The sequence below is a fragment of the Kogia breviceps genome, chromosome 1 (assembly GCF_026419965.1).
Source record: "Kogia breviceps isolate mKogBre1 chromosome 1, mKogBre1 haplotype 1, whole genome shotgun sequence".
Classification (NCBI taxonomy): Eukaryota; Metazoa; Chordata; class Mammalia; order Artiodactyla; family Physeteridae; genus Kogia; species Kogia breviceps.
The window spans coordinates 140919641-140942473 of NC_081310.1; the positions used below are offsets into that span (position 1 = coordinate 140919641).

At 45.4% G+C, this 22833-nt stretch overlaps 1 protein-coding gene across 4 annotated transcripts in view; it reads left to right on the forward strand.

Moving 5' to 3' along the window:
* Positions 1 to 342: 342 nt before the first annotated feature.
* PTGER3 (prostaglandin E receptor 3) overlaps positions 343 to 22833 on the forward strand; it is a 197622-nt gene continuing 175131 nt past the window's right edge. For 3 of the 4 annotated variants that reach the window (XM_059054654.2, XM_059054644.2, XM_059054679.2), the window contains exon 1: positions 343 to 1940. In XM_059054654.2, coding sequence (XP_058910637.1) covers positions 1059 to 1940 — 882 coding nt within the window. In that variant the 5' untranslated portion in view covers positions 343 to 1058. The remainder of the gene's footprint in view (positions 1941 to 22833) is intronic. The other variant, XM_059054672.2, reaches the window with a different exon arrangement.

The window sequence follows — 22833 nt, forward strand, 5'->3', positions numbered from 1 at the left end:
CCTTTGATTTCAATATCTCAGATGCACTGAGATAGTGAAAGAGTGAGGTAGTGAGTGGCTGCACCTGCCTCTAGCCACTTTTGCCCTAGCTAACTTTTTGTTGTTGTTGTTAATGAAGGGGAAGAATTTAGGCGGGGATTGGGGGTAGGTTGGTAGTTGGGATTTCTTTATTTTTTAATTGGACCGTCTGATTTTATTTTGTTTTCCTGTACCTATCCCCCTAAATCTCGAGGCACTATTAGTTTTATAGTTTCAGTGCGCCCCTGGGGACAGAACAACTTGGCCCTCTCATGATCATGCTAGAGTCCCGAAGCAGAAAGGGAAAAATGTTCAGGCTCATCCATGCAACGGGAGAGTGGTCGGCTTAGATTGCTCAGCGTCAGGTGAATGACACTTGCCAGGGTTACAAAAGAGCTTCAGGAGGAAGACCTGGTCCTTGCACAAGCGTCTGTGGATGGAGAAGGAGGAGGGCCGGCGCTCAGGTCCGCCTTGGCAACTTGGCAGAGGTGGGGTAGACCAGGGAGACACTCTAGCCCCCGCCGCCCACGAACGCTCCTCTGGCAGAGAACCGGAGGAGGCGCGGAGCCGGGCACGGCGGCCTGGCTGGGCGTCCGCTCCGGCCAGGAGTTGGAACATTTCAAGAGGAGTCTTCCGGGGGGTTTGCCGAGCCCAGGCGGCCAAGGCATTGGTCGCGCAGCAGCCGAGAGAGGCGCTCACTTTCTGCCGCATCCCCTCCCACAGCACTTTGGCCGACACCCACGGGCGCCCCGCCCCCCTCGGGCTTATAGAACCTGCCGGGCACCTCCACACGCCTGGGAGCCGGACGCTTCCCGGAGCCGACGGCACGGCTGCCTGTGTCGCCTGAAAGTCCCGCCGCCGCCGCCGCCGCCAAAGTGGCGAAGTGAGGCGGCGGCTGAGCCCCGCATCATGGAGGGCAGCTCCGCCGCAGCCCCAGCCCCAGCCCCAGTCGCCACCGAGAGCCGCCACCTCCCGCGTCCCGTCTGCCGGCTCTCGTCGTTGCTCTCAGGGCTCCGTTCCTTCCTCACCTCGAAGACAGTATGAAGGAGACCCGGGACCACGCGAGTTCCCCTTTCAACCACTCCTACCCCGGCATCTGGGCGCCCGAGCGCTCCGCTGAGGCGCGGAGCAACCTAACGCGTCCCGCGGGGCCCGGCGAGGACTGCAGCTCGGTGTCCGTAGCCTTCCCGATGACCATGCTGATCACTGGCTTCGTGGGCAACGCGTTGGCCATGCTGCTCGTGTCGCAGAGCTACCGGCGCCGGGAGAGCAAGCGCAAGAAGTCGTTCCTGCTATGCATCGGCTGGCTGGCGCTCACCGACCTGGTCGGGCAGCTGCTCACCAGCCCGGTGGTCATCGTCCTGTACCTGTCCCACCAGCGCTGGGAGCAGGTCGACCCGTCGGGGAGGCTGTGCACCTTCTTCGGACTGACCATGACCGTCTTTGGACTCTCTTCGCTCTTCATCGCCAGCACCATGGCCGTCGAGCGGGCGCTGGCCACCCGGGCGCCGCACTGGTACTCGAGCCACATGAAGACGAGCGCCACCCGCACCGTGCTGCTCGGCGTGTGGTTGGCGGTGCTCGCCTTCGCCCTTTTGCCGGTGCTGGGCGTGGGTCAGTACACCATCCAGTGGCCCGGGACGTGGTGCTTCATTAGCACCGGGGCAGGAGGCAATGGGACTAGCCCTTCGCACAACTGGGGCAACATTTTCTTCGCTTCCTCCTTTGCTTTCCTGGGGCTGTCAGCGCTGGCCGTCACCTTCGCCTGCAACTTGGCCACCATTAAGGCCCTAGTGTCCCGCTGCCGGGCCAAGGCCACGGCGTCGCAGTCCAGTGCCCAGTGGGGCCGGATCACGACCGAGACGGCTATCCAGCTCATGGGGATCATGTGCGTGCTGTCGGTCTGCTGGTCGCCGTTGCTGGTAGGTAGTTCCAGGGCGTGGGGAGTTCGGGGTGGGAGCGTGCGCGCCGGCGGGCAATGGAGACTTTTGGAAATGGCAGCACCTGCAAGGATGTGTTTGCAAGCACAGAACTTTGGAGAGGGCTCTGCCTTGTGCCATCTTGGTCGCGGCTTCAGAGCTGAGCTCTTCACTTACTTGCTGAGCACCTTCCAAGTGCCAGGCATCGCATTAGGCTCTGGTTGTACAGGCATGGAGACCACAGGGCTGCTCACGTTCTAACCAGAGAGAGTAAGAGGATACCCAGGTATCATTTCAGTGCTTGTGCAGAAACAGAGGTTTCTCCTGGGTGCCTTGGGAGCAGGATGGCGGTGACAACGGTAGCTCGGTGCTCTGGGTTTTCTCCTATTTCAAATACCTCTCTCCCGTTGAGTCGATTTTCAGTCTGCAGAAGTACTTTATCTGCGAACCACTGCAGACAGGCACAGCCGTCTTGCAGTCTCTGAGCCACTGCTTGTGCCCTCCCGGAGCAGCCGGCGCTCACGTTGCTTACAGGCTCACTCCTGAAGGGAGGCAGGAGAGTGAAGAAGCATCCTGCCGCTCGGGCAGCCTCAGCCCTTTCGAATTGTGCTGCACCCTCTCCCTCTAGGAAATGTTTGAACCGACAGTCAGCCAGTGGGCCCTGAGACCTGGTAACTCCCCCTGACCAGCCTTTGCTTGTCCTTGTGGCTACCGCGCAGGGCTGATGGCAAGGCCAATCCTGGGATAGGAAGTAGAGGTTTCTGCACTTCCCGGCTCCCCACGAGGGCCACAGCTCAAGAGCAAATGAGTTTCCACACGCTCCTAATCTAACGCTCTCTCTTACATTCGTACTTTCCATGTTTTCCTCTGGGATACTTTTAGCTAGACATTTTGTATAAGTGCTGTTTACTAATTCCTGATGAATGGTTGCTTTTTTAGGCCCCAAGCAGCCTGGCTTAGTAGATGTTCCTGAAAGAGCGATCTGGTCACTGTGACAGGGTTATAACAGATGACATATTGGACCTGGAAATTTATTAGACAGTTGTGAAAAACTCCTGAATCCCATGGCACGGTTTTCAGAACCCACCCATGTATATTTTTTCTTTTTGCTTTCTTTTCTTGTCTTCTGTTTTTTAAATTTTTTGGACGGGCCCAGCGGCACCCAAGATCTTACTTCCCCCCACCAGGGATGGAACCCGTGCCCCCTTCACTGGGACCATGGAGTCTTAACCACTTGACCACCAGGGAATTCCTGTAGTTTTCTTTTTTTAATTGTGATAACATACACATAACATGAAATTTGCCATTTTAATCACTTTTAAGTGTACAGTTAAATGGTATTAAGTACATTAACATTGTTGTGCACCATGTATAGTTTTAAATCCCTGGTATTTTATAAGAGAACTGTAGTTCCTTTTCCCCCTCACCCTCCCCTGCATTTAACAACAAAGATATTACAAAATACCTGTATTTAACTGGTGTAGTATATTTAGAGCAGGAGTCTTGGCTCCCAATCAGTAATAGGTGGTGACAAACAGAGTTATGTTGGAACCTCATAGCCCACAAATCACTGTAAGGTCTCAGTTCTGCATTCTGGGAGCTAGAACTTAGGCTGATGTCATCACCATGGCTTATCAAAGCCAGCACCAACTTTAGACATATTTACTTCTGTGGTGTGTAGGTGGCCAAATAGAAGGAAAAAAAGTTCTAAATAATAAGCACTTTGCTAAAGTTGATAATTAACATAACTTTAAAGGCAAACAGAGTATTTGAATTTTCCACAACAGTCATTTGAGTCTGACATATCTGAGTTTGTTCTATCACACTCTTTATATCTGTACTGTATATATCCAAGAAAAAAGGTAAATGATACAAATAAAATACTTACTCATACAGTTAACCAGACTTATAGTTGTTGATTTTTTTTTAAGTAGAAGAGAAACTATGTAGTGTGGTTTTTATTTCAACACTTTGATCCTAATATGATGAGCATAGCAGCCTTAGGAAGACTTTAGATCAGTTCTGAAAATTGCAATCTAGGATGGCCAAACTCACTCTCTTAAGAAAGACTGTATTTAGAATTCATCTTATTTAATTTCAATTAATAGTTGCAATTAAAATATTTGTTGGTTTGCTGCATTTTATCAGACACTTTATTCATTCAGTTCTCATAAAAACATTAAACTTAAAATAAATTCAACATGTCATCATATCAAAGAGAAGAAATTCGTGGTTTCCAAAATAGGTATTTTTTAAACTAAAGGAAATTATTCTATCTTCTGTTTTGTGCACCATTGAAATTAAATCTCCAACTATCTTCAGAAAGATCTACAGTACAAAGTTGGAATTATTTCAAAGGAAAGAAACAGGCAAAACTGCTTTCTTAATAGGTTAGGGAATTATAAGAATGAAAACACTAGAATATAGTGAAATGAATTTTCAGTGTATTAATGTTGAAGTGAAAGATGGTTTTTTATACTTTTTTCCTAACTAGAAAATATGGATTACCTATTAGCTTTCTCTGAATTGGGCATAGGATACTAATCTAATTATCCAAACTCCTTACTTAAAAGGACCCTGAGTATATCTTATCTTGGAAAACTGTCATGACTATAATAATAATCAGTTGTCATTGCTGAAAAACTTAGCATAGTAGAGATACCATAATAAGAAAACATCCCAACTGCTACAAGTTCCTGCTATGCAAATACTTAAATTGAGGGTTTATCTGTGGTGCAAACAAAAGCTTTTTTACCTTTTTTTTCCCAGAAACTTTACAAAGTACAAAAGAAAATGTGAAATTAAGTGAGACTACAGTGGGAAATGATGTCACCGTTGGTAGATGAACTACAGTTACAGTTCTTAGTCGATATTTATGTGAGATATCAAATTCTGTTGGAATCGGACAGTTGACTCAGCAATGCAATCTGTTTGACTTATTACTCTCGTTACATTTTTTTATGAACTACACTCACCAAATAGTCCAGTTGTTTGACATGATAGCCAAGTTTCCAGAAGCAGGAATAACCTGAGGCTGTTGTTCAGAGGAAGCCATGACTACATTTTATACTTTTGTACACCTGGTACTCCTCAAACAGGTAGAACGTGGCTAATACTGTAGCTGCCTTAAAAATAGTAGATATAAAGCTAACTATCACCATTGTGAAAAGAGAGGTATGAGGAACAGAGTTTCTTGTCTACAACTTTGGAACTGGATAAAAGCAGTCTTAGAAACTTTTGCCTTTAATCTTGAACAAGTAAATTCCCTGTTCAACATCCACAGATGCCGACAGGGATGCTTTGATTCAAGGAGATATTTTGCAATATAGATGTAAGTTTTCTTTTTTTTTTTCTTTTTTTTTTTTTTTTTGTGGTACGCGGGCCTCTCAGTGTTGTGGCTTCTCCCCTTGTGGAGCACAGGCTCCGGACGCGCAGGCCCAGCGGCCATGGCTCACGGGCCCAGCCGCTCCGCGGCATGTGGGATCTTCCCGGACCGGGGCACAAACCCGTGTCCCCTGCATCGGCAGGCGGATTCTCAACCACTGCGCCACCAGGGAAGCCCCGTAAGTTTTCTTTTAATTTAAGGATATATTTTGACAAAGGAAATTTGTCTTAAATATACTTCCTGTGATAAATAGATGCAATACATTATTTTACAGAAGGAATGCTATTTTATAGTATTAAAAAGTATTATTAAATTGCTAATGTTCTCTGCCTATTAATTTCTGCCATGTTCAGGATGTTGCTTCAGGGAAAATGATTAAACATGTGAAACGACATTATAGGAGAAAACTTCTATAATTTGTTTTTATAAGAATTGAGATTACTCAGACTTTTTTTTTTTTGGAGTTTACTACAATACGTTTTAAGCACTCTGGAAGTGATATTAAGTAGACTTATTAACAACTGGTCAAAACGTTATAATCTGTTCAGAGAAGTAGAATTCCCACATTTATGAGTGAAAAACTTAGAAAACAATACAAGATTGGATGTAATTAATAGTCCCTTTGGCTCTGGGAAGAAAGTCTCTGAATTTGCCAGAGTAGGCTTCCAGGAAGAACTGGGATGGCATAGCTTGACCTCATGGCTGAGAATGGGTGTGTCTGTGGACCCAGCCCATGAATACAGAGGGTGCACACTGGAACCATGGGAGGGATGGTTTGAAAAGGTTCCTGTGGCCGGATTGAGGTAGTTAGGATGAACACAGGATGAGGACTGTGTTCTTTTGCCAGTAGGCCATAGAACCTCTATTTTGGGTCTTTGAATAGGGGAATGAGTTTTAAAAACATTGGCAGGGCTGTAATGTGTGGATAGATTTGGACTGGAAAATGTGAAAGTGAGATCAGTTACAACTTGCTTCTGCAGGTGGGTTAGGCTCTAAGGGTAGATACCGTGAGAAGAGATAAGTCAGAGAAAGAAAGGTAAGAGAGAACTAATGCTGTTAGAAATGGTCAATTTAAGGAGTGATTGATTCACCAAACATTTCTTACACATATACTGTGTCCTATTCTTTGCGGTAAATATTTTCACATATATTACCTCATTTAACTGCATGCTGTGAGATTGCCACTATTTTCTGCATCACTCAGGTGAAGAACTCAAGTATAAAGAATATTAGAACCAAATTTCTAATTCAAGATATCTGACTTTGAGTTTATTTTCAATTTTTTGTTGTTGCCGTTGATCTGTTTGTTTAGCTTAGATAAAGGCCAGGAATTCTAGTCCTAATAGTAGTACTGGGCAAGTTATGTATCCTCTTATCTGTAAAGTGCAAAAGTAGGGCTAATAGATATCTAAGGTCTTTTTCCATTTGTTATGCTCAGGAGAATTATGAGAGATTTGGGAGAATCATAGTTTAATGATCCAGAATGAGAAATTTGGGAAGGAGACTGCTTGGTCAATTGTTTTTTTATAAGAATGGGGGCTTCTAGGGTTTTTGGACACCATGCGTATGGAGATGGCAGATTATCTAAATGATATATCCAGAAGCAAATATAACCTGAAAATTCATGGCATAAATCAGGGCTTAAAAATATAGATTTTTTTTTAGTTTTGAGTTTGTCAGAGAGAGCCAAGAATGAATTAAACAAATTTTTAAGCCATCGTATTTGAAGAAATTCAGATGGTCTAGATTTGTAGCATAATTGTGACTCATTGACCTTTGTCTTTTGAAAAAGCTGTAAAGGTCAATAACTCAATTATGAAAGTTTCCATAGGATCAGTTTTCTGGGAATAACACTCAGGAATATGCACTACAGGCATTTGTAACAGAGGATGATTGATAATTCGTCTGGGGGAGCTGAGAGGTAGTAGTGAGTGGTACTGGGTGTTATGTTTCAGTTTTTAGTCCTTGCCTTACAGTGTGGGGAAGCAGGGAGGGAAGTCCTCCCTCAAACTCCTCACATACGGGTAGCATTTTTATAATCCACCAGGGTTCCACATGCATCTCATTCTTGCCTCGCAACTCTTAAGATCTACAACTGTAGCATGTCGCATTCTGAATCCCCCTTTTCCCCTCAATTCCTTATCATAGAGGTAAGTAAGAAGTTTGTGTTTCAACTCCTACCATGCTTCTTGAGGATTATTAGATGGCCTCTCAAGTCCCCCTTTTCCCTAGAAAATTCCAGTTTTCATAGATTAATTAAGGTAACCAAAGAAGAGACCTAATTTTTGGGATTCCTCTTATATCTTGTCTCTTGAGTATATGTCAACATTTTATAGTAAACATAGTAATTCATTCTTACATAGAAATGACAGTTGAACAGCATGTGACTTTTTTCATGAGAGGGACACACGCACACGGAAGTAGCACTATGGAATGGTGAATCTGCTCCCTTTACTCAGAGCACATTTGTCTCCATTTTCCCACTTACACTTCACCCCTCAATCATTCAGCTATTGCTGCCGAGCAGTCACCCATCTTGGACTGGTTAAGTTCCCAAGTTAGCAGTCACTTTGTTAGAGGAGCCTTGCTTGATCCTCTCTAGAGGATCTTATTAACTGAATATCTGAGCACGTAAATCAAAAGACGGCGTCTGGTCCCAGTGACATACGTAATTCATTGTGTGACCTTAGACAGTTTACTTGATAACTTTGGGAACCATTTTCCTTTTTTTTTTGTAAAATAAGAGTAAAAACACCTACTCAGCCTCTTTCACAGGACTGTAATGAAAACCAAAATAAATGTATGTGAAAATAATAGGGAATATTTCTTCCATATTAGGAATACTACTATGATGTTTTACTGGATGATAATGTTGACTTCTTGTCTTCAGATAGACCTTCCCCCCAGGAAACTGGAGAAAAGAGACAAGTGATGTTTCACAGCTTGATTAGTTATAGTTAACTGGCGGGGAAATGTGGTGGAGAATATGACTTTTCAGAAAAAAATAAAATAAGAAAAATGGTGCATAAATTTTTACAAGGTACTGTAATTCATTCCTCCTCTTCTCCCCCTGTCGCCATCACTCTTCTGCATTCTCTCAGCTCTGGAATGCTTTCCCCCACACAGCTGCCAGGTAACTCTCTAAATCTAAAACATGCTGGATCCCATCTCACCCTTCCCTTGAACCTGGAGGAGTGCCCACTACCTCGTGCTCTGAAGGCCTCTGTCTAGAATGTGTCTCTTGTCTTTCCAGTCAGGGTCGTGGTGTGCTCAGACCTGTCCTCATGTAAATGAGTCAAATTAATTGTGCATCTAGTTGCTGTCCTGGGTCAGATTACTCTGCAGACCTCTTAAGGATAGAGCCTGTGCCTTGGTTGTCCGCATCTCTTCACAGGTGATCAGGAAAGTTGCGACTGCACAGAATCTCCACCACTGACTCACAGCCCAGAACTGAGTTCACACAAGCCTTAAATCAGACCAAAGTGTGAGAAACACAGAGTTGTAAACTGTCTCACAGTTAGACCAGGACCTGACAAGACATTAATATTATTTGCAATCTGCAAGTAGCACAAAGTGTAATTTTCCCATCCAGTGACCCTCCCAGAATTCTCTTGGGCAACATTTATAAGGAGGACATTTCAGTGGCTGATCTTGTCACTTATTCAAAATCTATATATTATTTTACCATATTGATTTTTATGTTAGGTGTTTGAGGACTGTAAATCTAAAAATGAAACATGGTGGCAGAGACAGAAGAGGAGGCTTGATTTTTCACACTTTAATTCTGTTAGAAAGAAGGAAATTAGATACTAATTAAGGTAAGAGTCATGTAATATAAGTATAGGATAAATTCTACACCAAATAGCATTACTATTTTTAAAAATCTTGATAATACAAAGACAGAGGCCAAATTGGAGGTGAAAGCCTATTTATTTTAAGCAATTATTGATCTAATAAAAATAAAGTATAATTTTAAAAATATACTTTTTACTTATCTTTTATTTCCTAAAAGTAAATTTGATTTTTCTGTCCCGCTTTCTGAATACTCAATGTGTCATTTTCTGTGGTTGAGAATATGCTGCTGTTGGTGAAATTCATGAAAATTTGGAAAAAGGAGTATGTTGTTAACGCTGAAAGAGAGATTCTGAAAGATATGACACGTCTTGAAAAATTCACCAGACAGTAGAGTGGAGCTTTTATTGTGGTCTTGATGTATGGAATTTCCCTGATAACATCCTGCTACCAACCACCTTGTTTGGGTCAAGTAGAGCACACACATCCATATTTCCCCAGATAGACTAGTGCCTCATCAGTCAAAGGCACAAGCAGCAGTTAGTGATTAAGTGACCTCTGCCTGTGTTTCCTAAGAAGATCAAGAGAAAGTGGTTGTTTCCATGTCCTGGCTATTGTAAATAGAGCTGCATGGACCTAGAGTCTGTCATACAGAATGAAGTAAGTCAGAAAGAAAAACAAATACTGTATGCTAACACGTATGTATGGAATCTAAAAAAATAATGGTTCTGAAGAACCTATGGGCAGGATAGGAATAAAGAGGCAGATGTAGAGAATGGACTTGAGGACACAGTGAGGGGGAAGGGTAAGCTGGGACGAAGTGAGAGAGAGGCATGGACATATACACACTACCAAATGTAAAATAGATAGCTAGTGGGAAGCAGCCACATAGAACAGGGAGATCAGCTTGGTGCTTTGTGACCACCTAGAGGGGTGGGATAGGGAGGGTGGGGGGGAAGGAGACACAAGAGGGAGGAGATATGGGGATATATGTATATGTATAGCTGATTCACTTTGTCATACAGCAGAAACTAACACACCATTGTAGAGCAATTATACTCCAATAAAGATGTTAAAAAAAAAAAAAAAAGAGAGAGAAAGTGATTGAAGAAGCAGGTGAGGGCCATAGAATAAGGCACTGGAAGGCAAGAGCCCAGGGTTCTCATCTTGGCTTTTTTACCACAGGATAAAAGTCACTGTATCTTTCTGGTTTTCCCTTTCCTCATTAGTAAGATAAAACAGTTATCACGCTAACCTTCCTTCCAGTTCTGACTTCCTGTAGCTCGAAATAAATAAAATCGTTCCTTTTGGACATACTATATTAAATGTGTGGGGGAACACACCCAAAGACTTCTTAAGAAAAATCATAGAAATGTATGCAAATGGACAGAGTAGATCATGCATTCTGTTATACAATTATTCTGTGAATATTTACTGCTTGCTATGTGCCTGCCACTCTGGTGATACGGTGGTGACCAGGGCTGACGTGTACGGTTGTAGGTGCTGAACGGTTACGTGGCTCTAGGGGGCACTCTTCACATCATGTTCTATGTGAATGACAGTCCTTGTGGAGCAGGGTGCCATCTGTGCTGTACTTGGTAGCCCTGAGAGTAAGCCAAACAGACATGTTAGCTTCTTCCATGAAGCTTTCAATCCACTAAGGTAGACGGACAGTGAATAAACAATCCTTCCAATAAACAAATGTAACCAGTCTAATGGGTCATTACCCTGGTTGCTTTCACCACCATGTGGTACAGCTTTTGCAGGTTGGCCTTGTCTGGGCTGAAGGGCAGTGCTGGTCCACTGACGCTGTGAGGCCCTGATGGAGCACGTCCCTGTCCAGGCTGTAGTGGGTCCGTGTTTGGGCACAATCATTAGAGAGCACATTAATTCACACCCATAACTTCAGCCCTGAAGCTCACCAGCAATTCCCTGGAGGGCAACCACTGTGCTAGAAGGTAAGAACCCCGAGAGTAGCTGACCTCAGGCCACATACTGCCTGGAACCAGCCTTCCCTCTTGGGTCCTTAGGCTCTGGGTTGTACTCAGATCATCCCCTCACAAGTTTGTCTTTCTCGTCCAGTAAATTTTCTTTTAAGGCTTGCCATGTCTTTTCCCTCTACTGAATGTAGCCAAAGTTACTGTGCTTTAAGTTTCTTGGCTTCAGATATTGGGAGAGGAGGTTAGATTTCTCAGCCTCTTTTTTCCAGAAAATATGATGGTCTACCTCTTCCCAAGTGATCAGCAGTTTATAGCAGCTGTGTTGCATGGATTTTCCTTTGTTGTACCACACAAGTTTCCACTGTGTAAATCTACTCCTTCTACATTTACCAAAGTAAATGTTTCTTACTTCTGTAACATCTGCTCCAATGTGACTTGCTCTGCCCACCTGAACAGAGAAGAGGGGGGCAGCTTCTGACATTCCCTTACCTACATCATTAAAACAATGGGTGTGGGGCTTCCCTGGTGGCGCAGTGGTTGAGAATCCACCTGCCGATGCAGGAGACAAGGGTTCAGGCCCCGGTCCGGGACGATCCCACATGCTGTGGAGCAGCTGGGCCCGTGAGCCATGGACACTGAGCCTGTGAGTCCGGAGCCTGTGCTCCGCAAGGGGAGAGGCCACAACAGTGAGAAGCCCGCGTACCACACACACACACACACACACACAAAAAAAAAAACAAAACCCAAAACAATGAGTGTGTGATGAAGGCAAGAAAAAGGTGCTTTGGGAGTGTCAAAGAGGACCTTCTCTTGATGCATTGGTGGATGCAGGGGTGGTTAAGGAGGGCTTCCCTAAGAAAATGTCATTTATGGTGAATCTTGAAAGATGTTACTTGAGGAAGAAAGAGCAGCTTGCGAAGCCATCAGTGTAGGAAAGAACTGGAAGCATTAGAGTAACTTAAAGAGGGCCAGATGGGTACATTAGAGTGAGTAAAACGGGCGGTGCCTTTAAGGTGAAGCTAGGGAGGTAGACAGGGCCAAACCATGTAGAACCTTGTCATTTTTGTTTGGGAGTTTATAGATTTTGATCTCAAGTATGATGGAAAACAACTAGCTTTGAGTAAGGGAGTGATTTGTTCTGTTTTGTGTATTAAGAAGATCACTCAGGTTGCCTTATGAATTGGAAAAGTGAGGCATCAGAGCCCTTGAGTACTGAGATCAGTTGGAGATGTAGAGACATTAAGGATAGGGGCTTCCCTGATGGCGCAGTGGTAGCGAGTCCGCCTGCCGATGCAAGGGACGCGGTTCGTGACCCGGTTCGGGAAGATCCCACCACATGCCGCGGAGCGGCTGGGCCCATGCATGGCCGCTGAGCCTGCGTGTCTGGAGCCTGTGCTCTGCAACAGGAGAGGCCACAACAGTGAGAGGCCCAAGTACCGCAAAAAAAAAAAAAAAAAAAAAAAAGAGAAGGATAAACTTTTTTTCCTTAAGTGTTGCTTTGAAAGAAGGAGGGGCACAGCTTGGTATAGAATTGGTAGTGGGAGTGAGAGTCAGTGCAGAAGCACAGAGGGAAAAATTGAGCCAGGTGTGCTGGGAATGGTAAGCAAATCTGTTTTTGTTGAATTATGCTTGAGAAAGTCAAATATTATGAGTCAAATAGGGACTGAGGGATAAGGGAGGGAGGAGCACGTTGTTGGATTGCCTTGAAAATTAGAAGTAGAAATTTGTATTTCATCTTGCACAAGTTGTATTGCTTGTCTATACTTCTGTTGTATGTTTGTAAAATAAGAAGGTTGACCTTATAAAATCTCTTGGTTTATGAAAGGTCATTTAGTAAAACAAGTGTTTTGTTTGATCTCTTTCTAGAATATTCTTGGTGAAATTGTCCAAGCTTTGTTTGAATACCTTTACTTCTAGGAAATTTATTGCTTTTTAAGGGGCATAAAACATTTTCTTAGAGGCAAGTATTGTGCTAGGCTCTTTCTTTCCTTCTTTCTTTCTTTTCCTTTCTTTCTCTCTCTCTCTCTCTTTCTTTTATGATCAAATGTAATAATATATGTAAAACACTTAAACATCATATCACACTAATAAGCACTTAATAAATGTTAGCTTCATTATCCCACTTCCAACTTGTGACAGATACTTCTCCTCAGTTTCCAGAAGTCACCACTATTATGATTTTCCAGAACACTGTTTCAGTATTGTTTGTGTGTATATGACAAAATGGTGTCATATTATACATATTATTCTGCAGTTTGCCTTTTTTCAATTAGCAGTGATGTTTTGTGATTTATCCATGTTGACACAAATGAATCTAGTATATTCATTTTAAGAGTTTTTAATATATTATATAAAATATAAATATAAATACTATATATTTATTGTATATACAATATATACATATAAAATACTACTGTGTATCGTTTCTTTTTTTCTTCTATTTTTAAAATTTATTTATTCATTAATCTATCTATTTATTTATTTTTGAGGATCTGGAAACATTAGGCACACAGTACATTCTCACCCTCTAACATATTCTTTTATTATTATTATTAATTTTTTTCTTTTCACCTTTTGATCTATTTCTCTCACCCTCACCCTCACCTCTGTTAACCACCCATCTGTTCTCTCTGTCTCTGAGCTTGGTTGTTGTTATTTTTTTAGATTTTACATGTAAGTGAGAACATACGATATTTGTCTTTCTCTGACTTATTTCACTTGGTATAATGCCTTGGAAACCCATGCATTTTGTCACAATTGGCAAGTTTTATTCTTTTTTCATGGCTGAGTAACTGAGTAATACTCCATTGTGTGTGTGGATGTATCTTCTTTATTCGTTCATCCATCAGTGGGCACTTTGTTTCCGTATCCTGGCTATTGTAAATAATACTGCAGTGAACATGAGGGTGCATATATCTTTCCAAGTTACTGTTTTTGTTTTCTTCGATAACTACCCAGAAGTGGAATTGCTGGATTGTATGGTAGCTCTATTTTTAATTTTTTGAAGAACCTCTATACCATTTTCCACAGTGGTTGCACCAATTTACATTCCCACCAACAGTGCACAAGGGTCTCCTTTTCTTCACATCCTCACTAGCTCTTGTTAATTCTTATCTTTTTGATAATAGCCATTCTAAGAGATGTGAGGTAATATCTCATGGTAACTTTGGTTTGCATTTTCCTGATGATTAGTGATGTTGAGCATCTTTTCATGTGCTTTTTGGCCATCTGTATGTCTTCTTTGGAAAAATGTCTATTCAGATCCTCTGCCCATTTTTAAATGATTGTTTATTTGCTATTTAGTTGTATGAGTTCTTTATATATTTTGGATATTAGTCCCTTATCAGATATATGAATTACAATTTTTTTTTCCATTCAGTAGGTTGCCTTTTCATTTTGTTGATGGTTTCCTTTGCTGTGAAGAACTTTTTAATTTGATGTAGTCCCACTTGTTCATTTTTGCTTTGGGTGTCAGATTCAAAAAATCATTCACGAAGACCTTTGTCAAAGAGCTTATCACCTATGTTTTCCTCTAGGAGCTTTATGGTTTCAGGCCTTACATTCGTGTTCTGGGCTCTTTCTCACAAATACTTTTCTTTATTTCATACAACAACCCTATGAGGTTCCAATATACAGATAATGAAGAAACCAAAGCTAAAAGAGGTTGAGTGATTCATTCAAGGTAACACCCAATGTAAGCAGTCAAACTGGGAATCAATGGCCAAGCTCTTTTCTCCAAGCCATGGTGACTCAAGGTAGCCCAATTCATCTTGAGTTGTTCTTTCTATTGTTAGACCTAAACGGTCTCCGGGGGATTCCACTCGCCCAAGAACCGCCAAGAGTGGAGAGCTGCTGCAACACGCAAGAGGTTTATTAGAAGCCGATGCATCGGGGTTCCCTGGTCCTCACGCAGGAGGCCGATAAGGAACCCCCAAAAGCGGAATCACACACATTTTATAGGTTTATTTTACTCATAGGGCGGGTACATCTGGAGTTTCATAATGATTGGGTAATCGGGGTGACATTTAAATTGATTGGCTTAGGCATTCTTGCCTGTTTTTGCGATTCGGGCCTGTCCTGTTTTTTTTCAAGCCCTTTTCTCGTAAGGGTGCGTCCTGTCCCTTTCTCGGAACTGTTTATGCCCAAAGGGACACTCCAGTATCTTATCTACACCTGCCAGCTGGACAGCCCAAAAAGTTCTAGTTATCGATAGGGAAGTGGGGATGGTGGGGATGTGAGTACAGTTGAGGCCTTACATTCCCCCCTTTTCTTGTTGTAACTAATTTCAATCATGGAATTTCAGTTTCTTTCGAGCTCTGGTATTGTTGCCTTAGCAATAACACTTGTACTGTACTGACACGCTGTCTGATAAAGGCTAACAAGCGATTTAAAATGCATGGTCCAAAAGTTAAGAGCAATAACAAAATAATAAGGGGTCCTAACAAGATGGAAATTAAAGTAGTAAGCCAGGGGGATCTGTCAAACCATGATTGGAACCATCCTTTTTGATTTTCCCTTTCCCATTGCCTTTTGTCCAGGCATCCCCTAAGTTTGTCCATAGTTTTGGTGATAGCCCCAGAATGATCAATGTAAAAACAGCACTCTTCTTTCAATGCAGCACATAGTCCACCCTCCTTAAGGAACAACAGGTCTAGCCCCCTCCTGTTTTGCATTACTACCTCTGAAAGCGAGGTGAGTGATTCTTTTAACTGAGTTATGGAACTCTCTAATGCCCGGAGGTCGATATCTACAGCCTGTCTTAAGTTAGCATAGTAGTGAGGCTGTTGGATGAGGGCTGTTGTACCTGTTCCTACTCCGGCTGCCACCCCAAATCCTAGGAGTACAGCCAGGGTAAGGGTTACGGGCTCTCTCTTAAATCTCCTTTTGCCTTCATATTCGTCTAGAAAGGATGAATCCGAATAATAGATGAGTCTGGGGACCAGCTGGACTAACACACAAAAGTCGGTCGAAGCATTGAGGACCTCTAGAGAAATGCAAGGGGTCAGTCCTGTACTACATGCCCACCATCCATCCAGAGGAGGGAGGAGATATCCTGAGCCCTGTGAGAGGCTTGAATTGGTACAGAGATGTCGATGGGACGGGGGGGGGGGGGGCGCGTTCCTACACATGTACCGTTTCCTGATACTGAGGACAGGGTCAATTTATTGTTTTCTTTTTGTTTCCATCGGCATTGATCTGGAGAGTTGCCATTACTATAATTAGCACTATATCCTATAGCATCATAATAAGGGGGAGGAGCAGCATAGCAAAGCCAACATGATTTGGTAGCCTCTGGATTTGTGGTATTTAAGACCTCAAAGGCCGCCTGGACCAACGAGAGCATTCAGTCCCGGGGAGTTTTGGGTTTGATTGCTATTTCCCTTAGCCCAGAAGTCTGGTTTCTTATCCCTGGTAGTATTGTGGGAGGGGCCAAGGGTAGCAGAGAGTGTCCAATCTCGGGATTGGGGCCCATAGGAACAGGAGTAGGGGTCTCGATCTTTAATTTGATGGTCATTAGGAGCCCATCATCATATCGTTCTTTGTAAAACCTTATACCCCATGAATGGCCATTCATCCAATTTTTGTCTTTCTTCCCAGGTTCACTAAAAGAAATTTTAAGGGGATGGCACCACGTTGAACATTCGGGCACGTTGGCCCATTGGGGATTTCCCTGGCTCCTAGTTTTCTGATGAGTGTAGTTGGCCATTACCTTGATAAAATCCCAGCTAGAGGTGGGTTTCCAGTAGGTGTCCCCTGTGGTTTCACATCCCCAGCTCTTGCAATAGAAATGTTCTCTTCCCCCGCACTGATAATTCAAGGACCGGTGACGATGGAACCCAGGGCATACATAAAAGGAGAGGGCCCTGAGCATGCTTCTTCGATCCTTGGTTGAACAACCCCCCCAGGGGTCTAATCCCTGGCGCCTGGGCGGGGAAGGTCTAGTCGGGGCAGTTTGTTGATCATAATATCCTTCTAGATCCCAATCAGAGGGGGCTCCCAAAGCCAACTTACAAACGTCGGGAAAGAGGTCTGGCCACCAGGTCCAAGGGGCAGCGGTATGGCTAACAGACCATATTACATCTCCAGTTTGGGAAATTACCTGCCAGGTTAAGCGCTGGGGCAGGTGAGGACTAAAGTTACTCACAGCCAGTAGGGGTAACAGAGTCAGAGTTATGAGTCTGATGAGCGCAGGAGCTTGAGCTTGAGCGGGTTGCTCGTCTTCTGGGCCCGCCATTCCGATGATGCAGACGCTGGCGCAGCTTTTACGTGTGAGGCGTGAATCCAAGCAGCGATGCCGTCTACCTTTACAGCCGTGGGGGTGGTGAGCAGGACGATGTAGGGTCCTTTCCACCAAGGCTCTAGCGTCTGGGTTCGGTGCCGACGGACGTACACGGAATCTCCAACTTGGAAGGGGTGAGCCTCTGCTGGTGTTCCCGGTCGGTAAGCCTCTGCCAGCTGGGACCACACCTCCTTTTGGACCAACTGGAGTCCCAATAGCCTAGCATATAAGTCAGTGTTATTCTGGCAGTCAGGACTTATTCCTTCCCCGAGCGTGAGAAGGGGAGGTGGGGCCCCGTATAGTATTTCAAATGGAGTGAGATGATAGCGGGAGGGGGTATTTCTAGCCCGGAACAGGGCTAAAGGAAGGAGCACCGTCCAATCTGTACCGCCAGTCTCTATGGACAATTTAGTTAGGGTCTCTTTTAGAGTTCTATTCATTCTTTCTACCTGTCCTGAACTCTGGGGTCTATAGGCACAATGTAATTTCCAATCAGTCCCCAGGTATTTGGCCACACCCTGACTTACCTGGGCGACGAAGGCGGGACCATTATCGGACCCTATTACCTTGGGTGCCCCGAACCAGGGGAAAATTTCTTCTAAGATCTTTTTGGCCACCACAGTAGCTGTCTCCTTTTTCGTTGGGAAAGCTTCTATCCATCCTGAGACGGTATCTATAAAAACTAGGAGATACCTGTTACCATATCTTCCAGGGCGTATTTCAGTGAAGTCGACCTCCCAATAGGCCCCTGGGCAGTCTCCTCTGAGTCTTTTTCCGCTCTCAAGTTTTCCTTTATGGGAGGTTACCTGTTGGCATGGAATGCACTCCCGGGCAATCTGTTCGGCTAATTTGGTTAGTCCAGGGGTATCATAACCTGTCTTGTGTAGTAGGGATACCATCTTTTTGGTTCCCAAGTGTGTCCATCTGTGAATCTGTTGTAGCATGGGTTTTGCTTGTTGAGGAGATAATGTTCCTTTGGCTATGGCTGGGGTGGTTATTCCCCTGTCATTTGGTTCCCCAGGACTCTTATCCGATAGTTCTAGTATAATTTCCCCTAGCGCCACTTTTCGTGCCACTCTATCCGCCATGTTATTACCTCTTGTCACCGGGGTATTGTCCTTCTGGTGCCCAGGGCAATGAATGATGCTGACTTTAGTGGGGAGCATGAGGGCAGCTAGCAGGGCCACTATTTCTTCTTTGTTTTTAATTTCTTTGCCCGCCGAGGTGAGCAAGCCTCTTTGTTGGTAGATGGCCCCGTGGACGTGGGCAGTAGCAAATGCGTACCTACTGTCCGTGTAGATGTTTACCTTTTTGTTTTCTGCTAGTTCTAATGCCCTGGTCATAGCAATTAGTTCAGCCCGCTGGGCCGATGTCCCTTGCGGTAATGCGGCTGCCCAGATGACCTCTTTCCCGTCTACCACGGCTGCTCCCGCCCGACGCTTACCTTCTTCTAGGAAACTGCTTCCATCAGTGAACCAGGTAACGTTGGCATCGGGGAGAGGCTGATCCTTCAAGTCTGGCCTGCTACCGTAGGCTGCAGCCAGTACTTCCTGACAATCATGGATGATGATGGTGCTTTCCAGGTCGGGGTCGGGTAGCAAGGTGGCCGGGTTAAGCCCTGTGGCTGGTGTAAACTTAATACGGTCTGAATTTAACAGCAGGGTCTGGTAATGAGTCATTCTGGCATTTGTTAGCCACCTGTCGGGCGGTTGGCGAATCACACTTTCTAGTGCATGGGGGGGCTGTTATCGTTAAGTTCTGCCCCAAAGTCAATTTGTCAGCATCTTTGACCAAGGCGGCTACAGCGGCGATTATTTTTAAGCAGGCGGGCCATCCTGTTGCCACAGGATCTAATTTTTTTGATAGGTACGCAACCGGGCGATTCCAGGGGCCCAGTTTCTGAGTTAGTTCTCCCTTTGCGATACCTTTATTCTCGGCCGCATACAGATGGAAAGGCTTAGTAACATCTGGCAGCCCCAAAGCCGGGGCTGATAGTAGGGCTCGTTTAATTTGGTCGAAGGCCCGTTGTTCTTTATCACCCCAAGCGAAAGGGATGCAGTGTTTGGTCAGGGGATACAAAGGGGCTGCTAATTCAGCAAACCCTGGAATCCATAGCCTACAGAATCCGGCCGTCCCCCAAAATTCCCTAACCTGTTTGGGACTCTTGGGGGCCGGTATCCGGGCGACGGTATCTTTCCTGCTTTCCGAGAGCCATCTCTGTCCTCCTTTTAACAAGTACCCCAGGTAACTGACCTGTCGTTGACATATTTGTGCTTTCTTTGCTGAAGCCCGATATCCCAATGTCTCAAGCTCTGTTAACAGCCTCTCAGTTCCCCTGATGCAGTCTTCTTGGGTCTCTGCAGCTAAAAGAAGGTCATCAACATATTGAAGGAGAGTTACCTGAGGATTGGATTCTCTATAAGATGCCAAATCCTGGTGGAGAGCCTCGTCGAAAACGGTGGGGGAGTTCTTGAATCCTTGTGGCAGGCGAGTCCAGGTCAGTTGACCTGACATTCCAGAGGCTGGATCCTTCCACTCGAAGGCAAAGTAGAACTGGCTGAGAGAGGAGAGTCTCAAGCAGAAGAAAGCATCTTTAAGATCCAGAACAGTGTACCAAGTGAGCTGAGGTGGAAGAGTACTCAAGAGATTGTAGGGGTTGGGTACCGTGGGATGGAGGTCCGCTACCCGCTTATTTACCTCACGTAGGTCTTGTACCGGCCGGTAATCATTAGTTCCTGGCTTTTTAACTGGTAAAAGAGGGGTATTCCACGCGGATTGGCACCTTACTAGGATCCCTAGTTCCAGCAACCTCTGTATGTGAGGACGGATGCCATCCCGGGCTTCCTTGCTCATAGGGTACTGGCGGACTGTCACCAGGGTGGCGGTTACTTTGAGTTCTACCACCACGGGGGGCGATATTTTGCCATTCCCATACCGGTGGTTTCTGCCCAAGCCTGTGGAAACCTGGTCACCCAATCCTGCATGTCAACTTGTGGAGGCGAGGGCACTTCATATAACCTATGTTCATCTTCCAGCTTCATAGTCAAAATTCGGAGTAATCTCCCTTTGTTGTCAGTTATGGTGGGTCCTTCTGGTTGGAAGTGGATCTGGGCCCCCACCTTAGAGAGTATGTCTCTGCCTAGCAGAGGGTATGGGCACTCAGGTATGACCAAGAATGAGTGGGTTACTTGTCCCACCCCAAGGTCTACTGTCCTTCGTGTGGTCCATGAGTACTGCTTATTTCCTGTAGCCCCCTGGACCCATGACCTTTTAGTTGAGAGGGGGCCCTTTGAGTGGAGGAGGACTGAGTGCTGAGCTCCGGTGTCCACCAAGAACTGGACGGGTTCCCCCTCCACTTTAAGAGTTACCCTGGGCTCGGGGAGAGGGTCCGAGCCCTGACTTTCCTAATCTTCCTCTTCCAGGGTAAAAATTTTTTCTCTGGTTGGTTTTCCCCCGTTCTTCTTTTTAGGGCATTCTCTTGCCCAATGACCTTTTTCCTTACAGTAGGCACATTGATCCTTGTCTAATGGTCACCTTCTATCCATTGTCTGCCCTTCCTGTCTATTTCTGTCTCTAATATTTTCTCCTCTGACTACAGTGGCCAGTATCTTACTCAAATTTTTCTCTTGCCGCTTGTCCCGCCTTAATTCGCGGGCCTCTTGCTCCTTCTGCTTTCTTTCTTCCCTTTCCTCTTCTGTTTCCCTCTTATTATATACTTTATCTGCCTCCTTCACTAAATCCTGAAGGGAGAAGCCTTGTAGGCCGTCCAGTCTTTGTAACTTCCTTCTAATATCAGGGGCTGCCTGGTCAATAAAGGCCATTGCTACGGTGGCCTTATGTTCTTCAGAGGTTGGATCATAAGGAGTGAACCGTCTAAAAGCCTCCATTAATCGTTCTAAGAACACGGTTGGCGATTCCTGGGGCCCCTGAGTTACCTCTCTTACCTTGGCCAAATTCGTGGGGTGCCTAGCCGCTCCATGGAGACCCGCCACCAGAGCCTGGTGATACATTCTCAGGCGCTCCTTACCTTCTGGGGTATTAAAGTCCCAATTCGGCCTGACGAGTGGAAAACCGGCATCAATCTCATTAGGCAACTGGGTAGGTTGCCCATTGGCGCCTAACACATTCTTTCTAGCCTCCAAGAGAACCCGTTGTCTTTCCTCGGTTGTGAGGAGAGTCTGGAGGAGCTGTTGACAATCGTCCCAGGTGGGTTGGTGGGAGAAGACAAGAGACTCTATTAGAGCAGTGAGAGCCTGTGGATTTTCAGAAAAAGTAGGGTTATGCATCTTCCAGTTATAAAGATCTGCAGAGGAAAAGGGCCAGTATTGAAGGGGCCTATTCCTGTGGTTATCGGGGGGGCCATATTCTCTAAGGGGTAGGGCGGTAGAGTCCGGGGACATAGCCCTCTGGCTCCTGGTGCCCGCCGAGGGACCCCCCCTTTCCGCCATGACAGGTGGTCCTATTGGTGCGGAGGGTTGTGGAGCTGGGGGATCGGGAGGCTACGGTATGGGGTCTAGGGCTGGAGGGTAAGGTGGTGGTGGGGGATCGAGGAGAAGCAGGTCGGACTGCAAGTCTGGATATATCGCCTTTGGTGGATCCGGGACTGCAGATGACTTTTCGGAGTCTGGGGCTTTCTTCAGAGCCAGTACTTCCGACCGTGCTGGTGCGCATGCAGATATGCCTGTTGAGGGAACAAAGGGCCGGACCCACGGAGGTGGGGAGAGAACCAGATCTTCCCAGACCAAGATATATGATGTCTGGTCTGGGTGTCCGTGGGGTCCTGTGTTAAAGACCCTAGATTTGACTGGCCTGATTTTATCTAACAGAAAGGATCCCTCGGGTGGCCACCCTGTCTGAAATGTAGGCCACTCAGAGGTACACAGCGTCTGCCATTTCCCTCTCTTTACTTCTACCGAAAGGTTGTGGGCCCTAGCCCTAACTTCGGTCCAGTGGCTTAGGGTGAGAAAGAGAGGCGTCGTCACAGTTTGTCCCATTATCGTCTGTCAAAAGAAAGATAGAGCACAGGAGAACAATAAAATTTCAGAAGACACACGTTAGTATTGCCGCCGCGAGCTCGTTTTAAAACTGAAACCAACTCAGATTCAGATGGCAGTTTGTATAACCTGCCAGGACCAGGTGAAGGGGAGACAAGATTTGTTTCTCCTTCCAGATGGACCACCAGGGCGTCCCCCAGCGTCCGTGGACACCAGCTATTGGCACGTCTGCCTAGCTAGAAGTCCAATACAGATTTCACAGAGAACCGGTTCGCATGACTTCTTCCTGATGGCGGCTAACAGAGGACAGGGGACAAACAGACAAACAATCAGGCCCCGGCCTGCCTACCTGATACCTCCGACTCCCGATGTTCTTGTGACCCGGGGGTGAGTGGGGATCCCGGACGAGCCCCCAGATGTTAGACCTAAATGGTCTCCGGGGGATTCCACTCGCCCAAGAACCGCCAAGAGTCGAGAGCCGCTGCAACACGCAAGAGGTTTATTA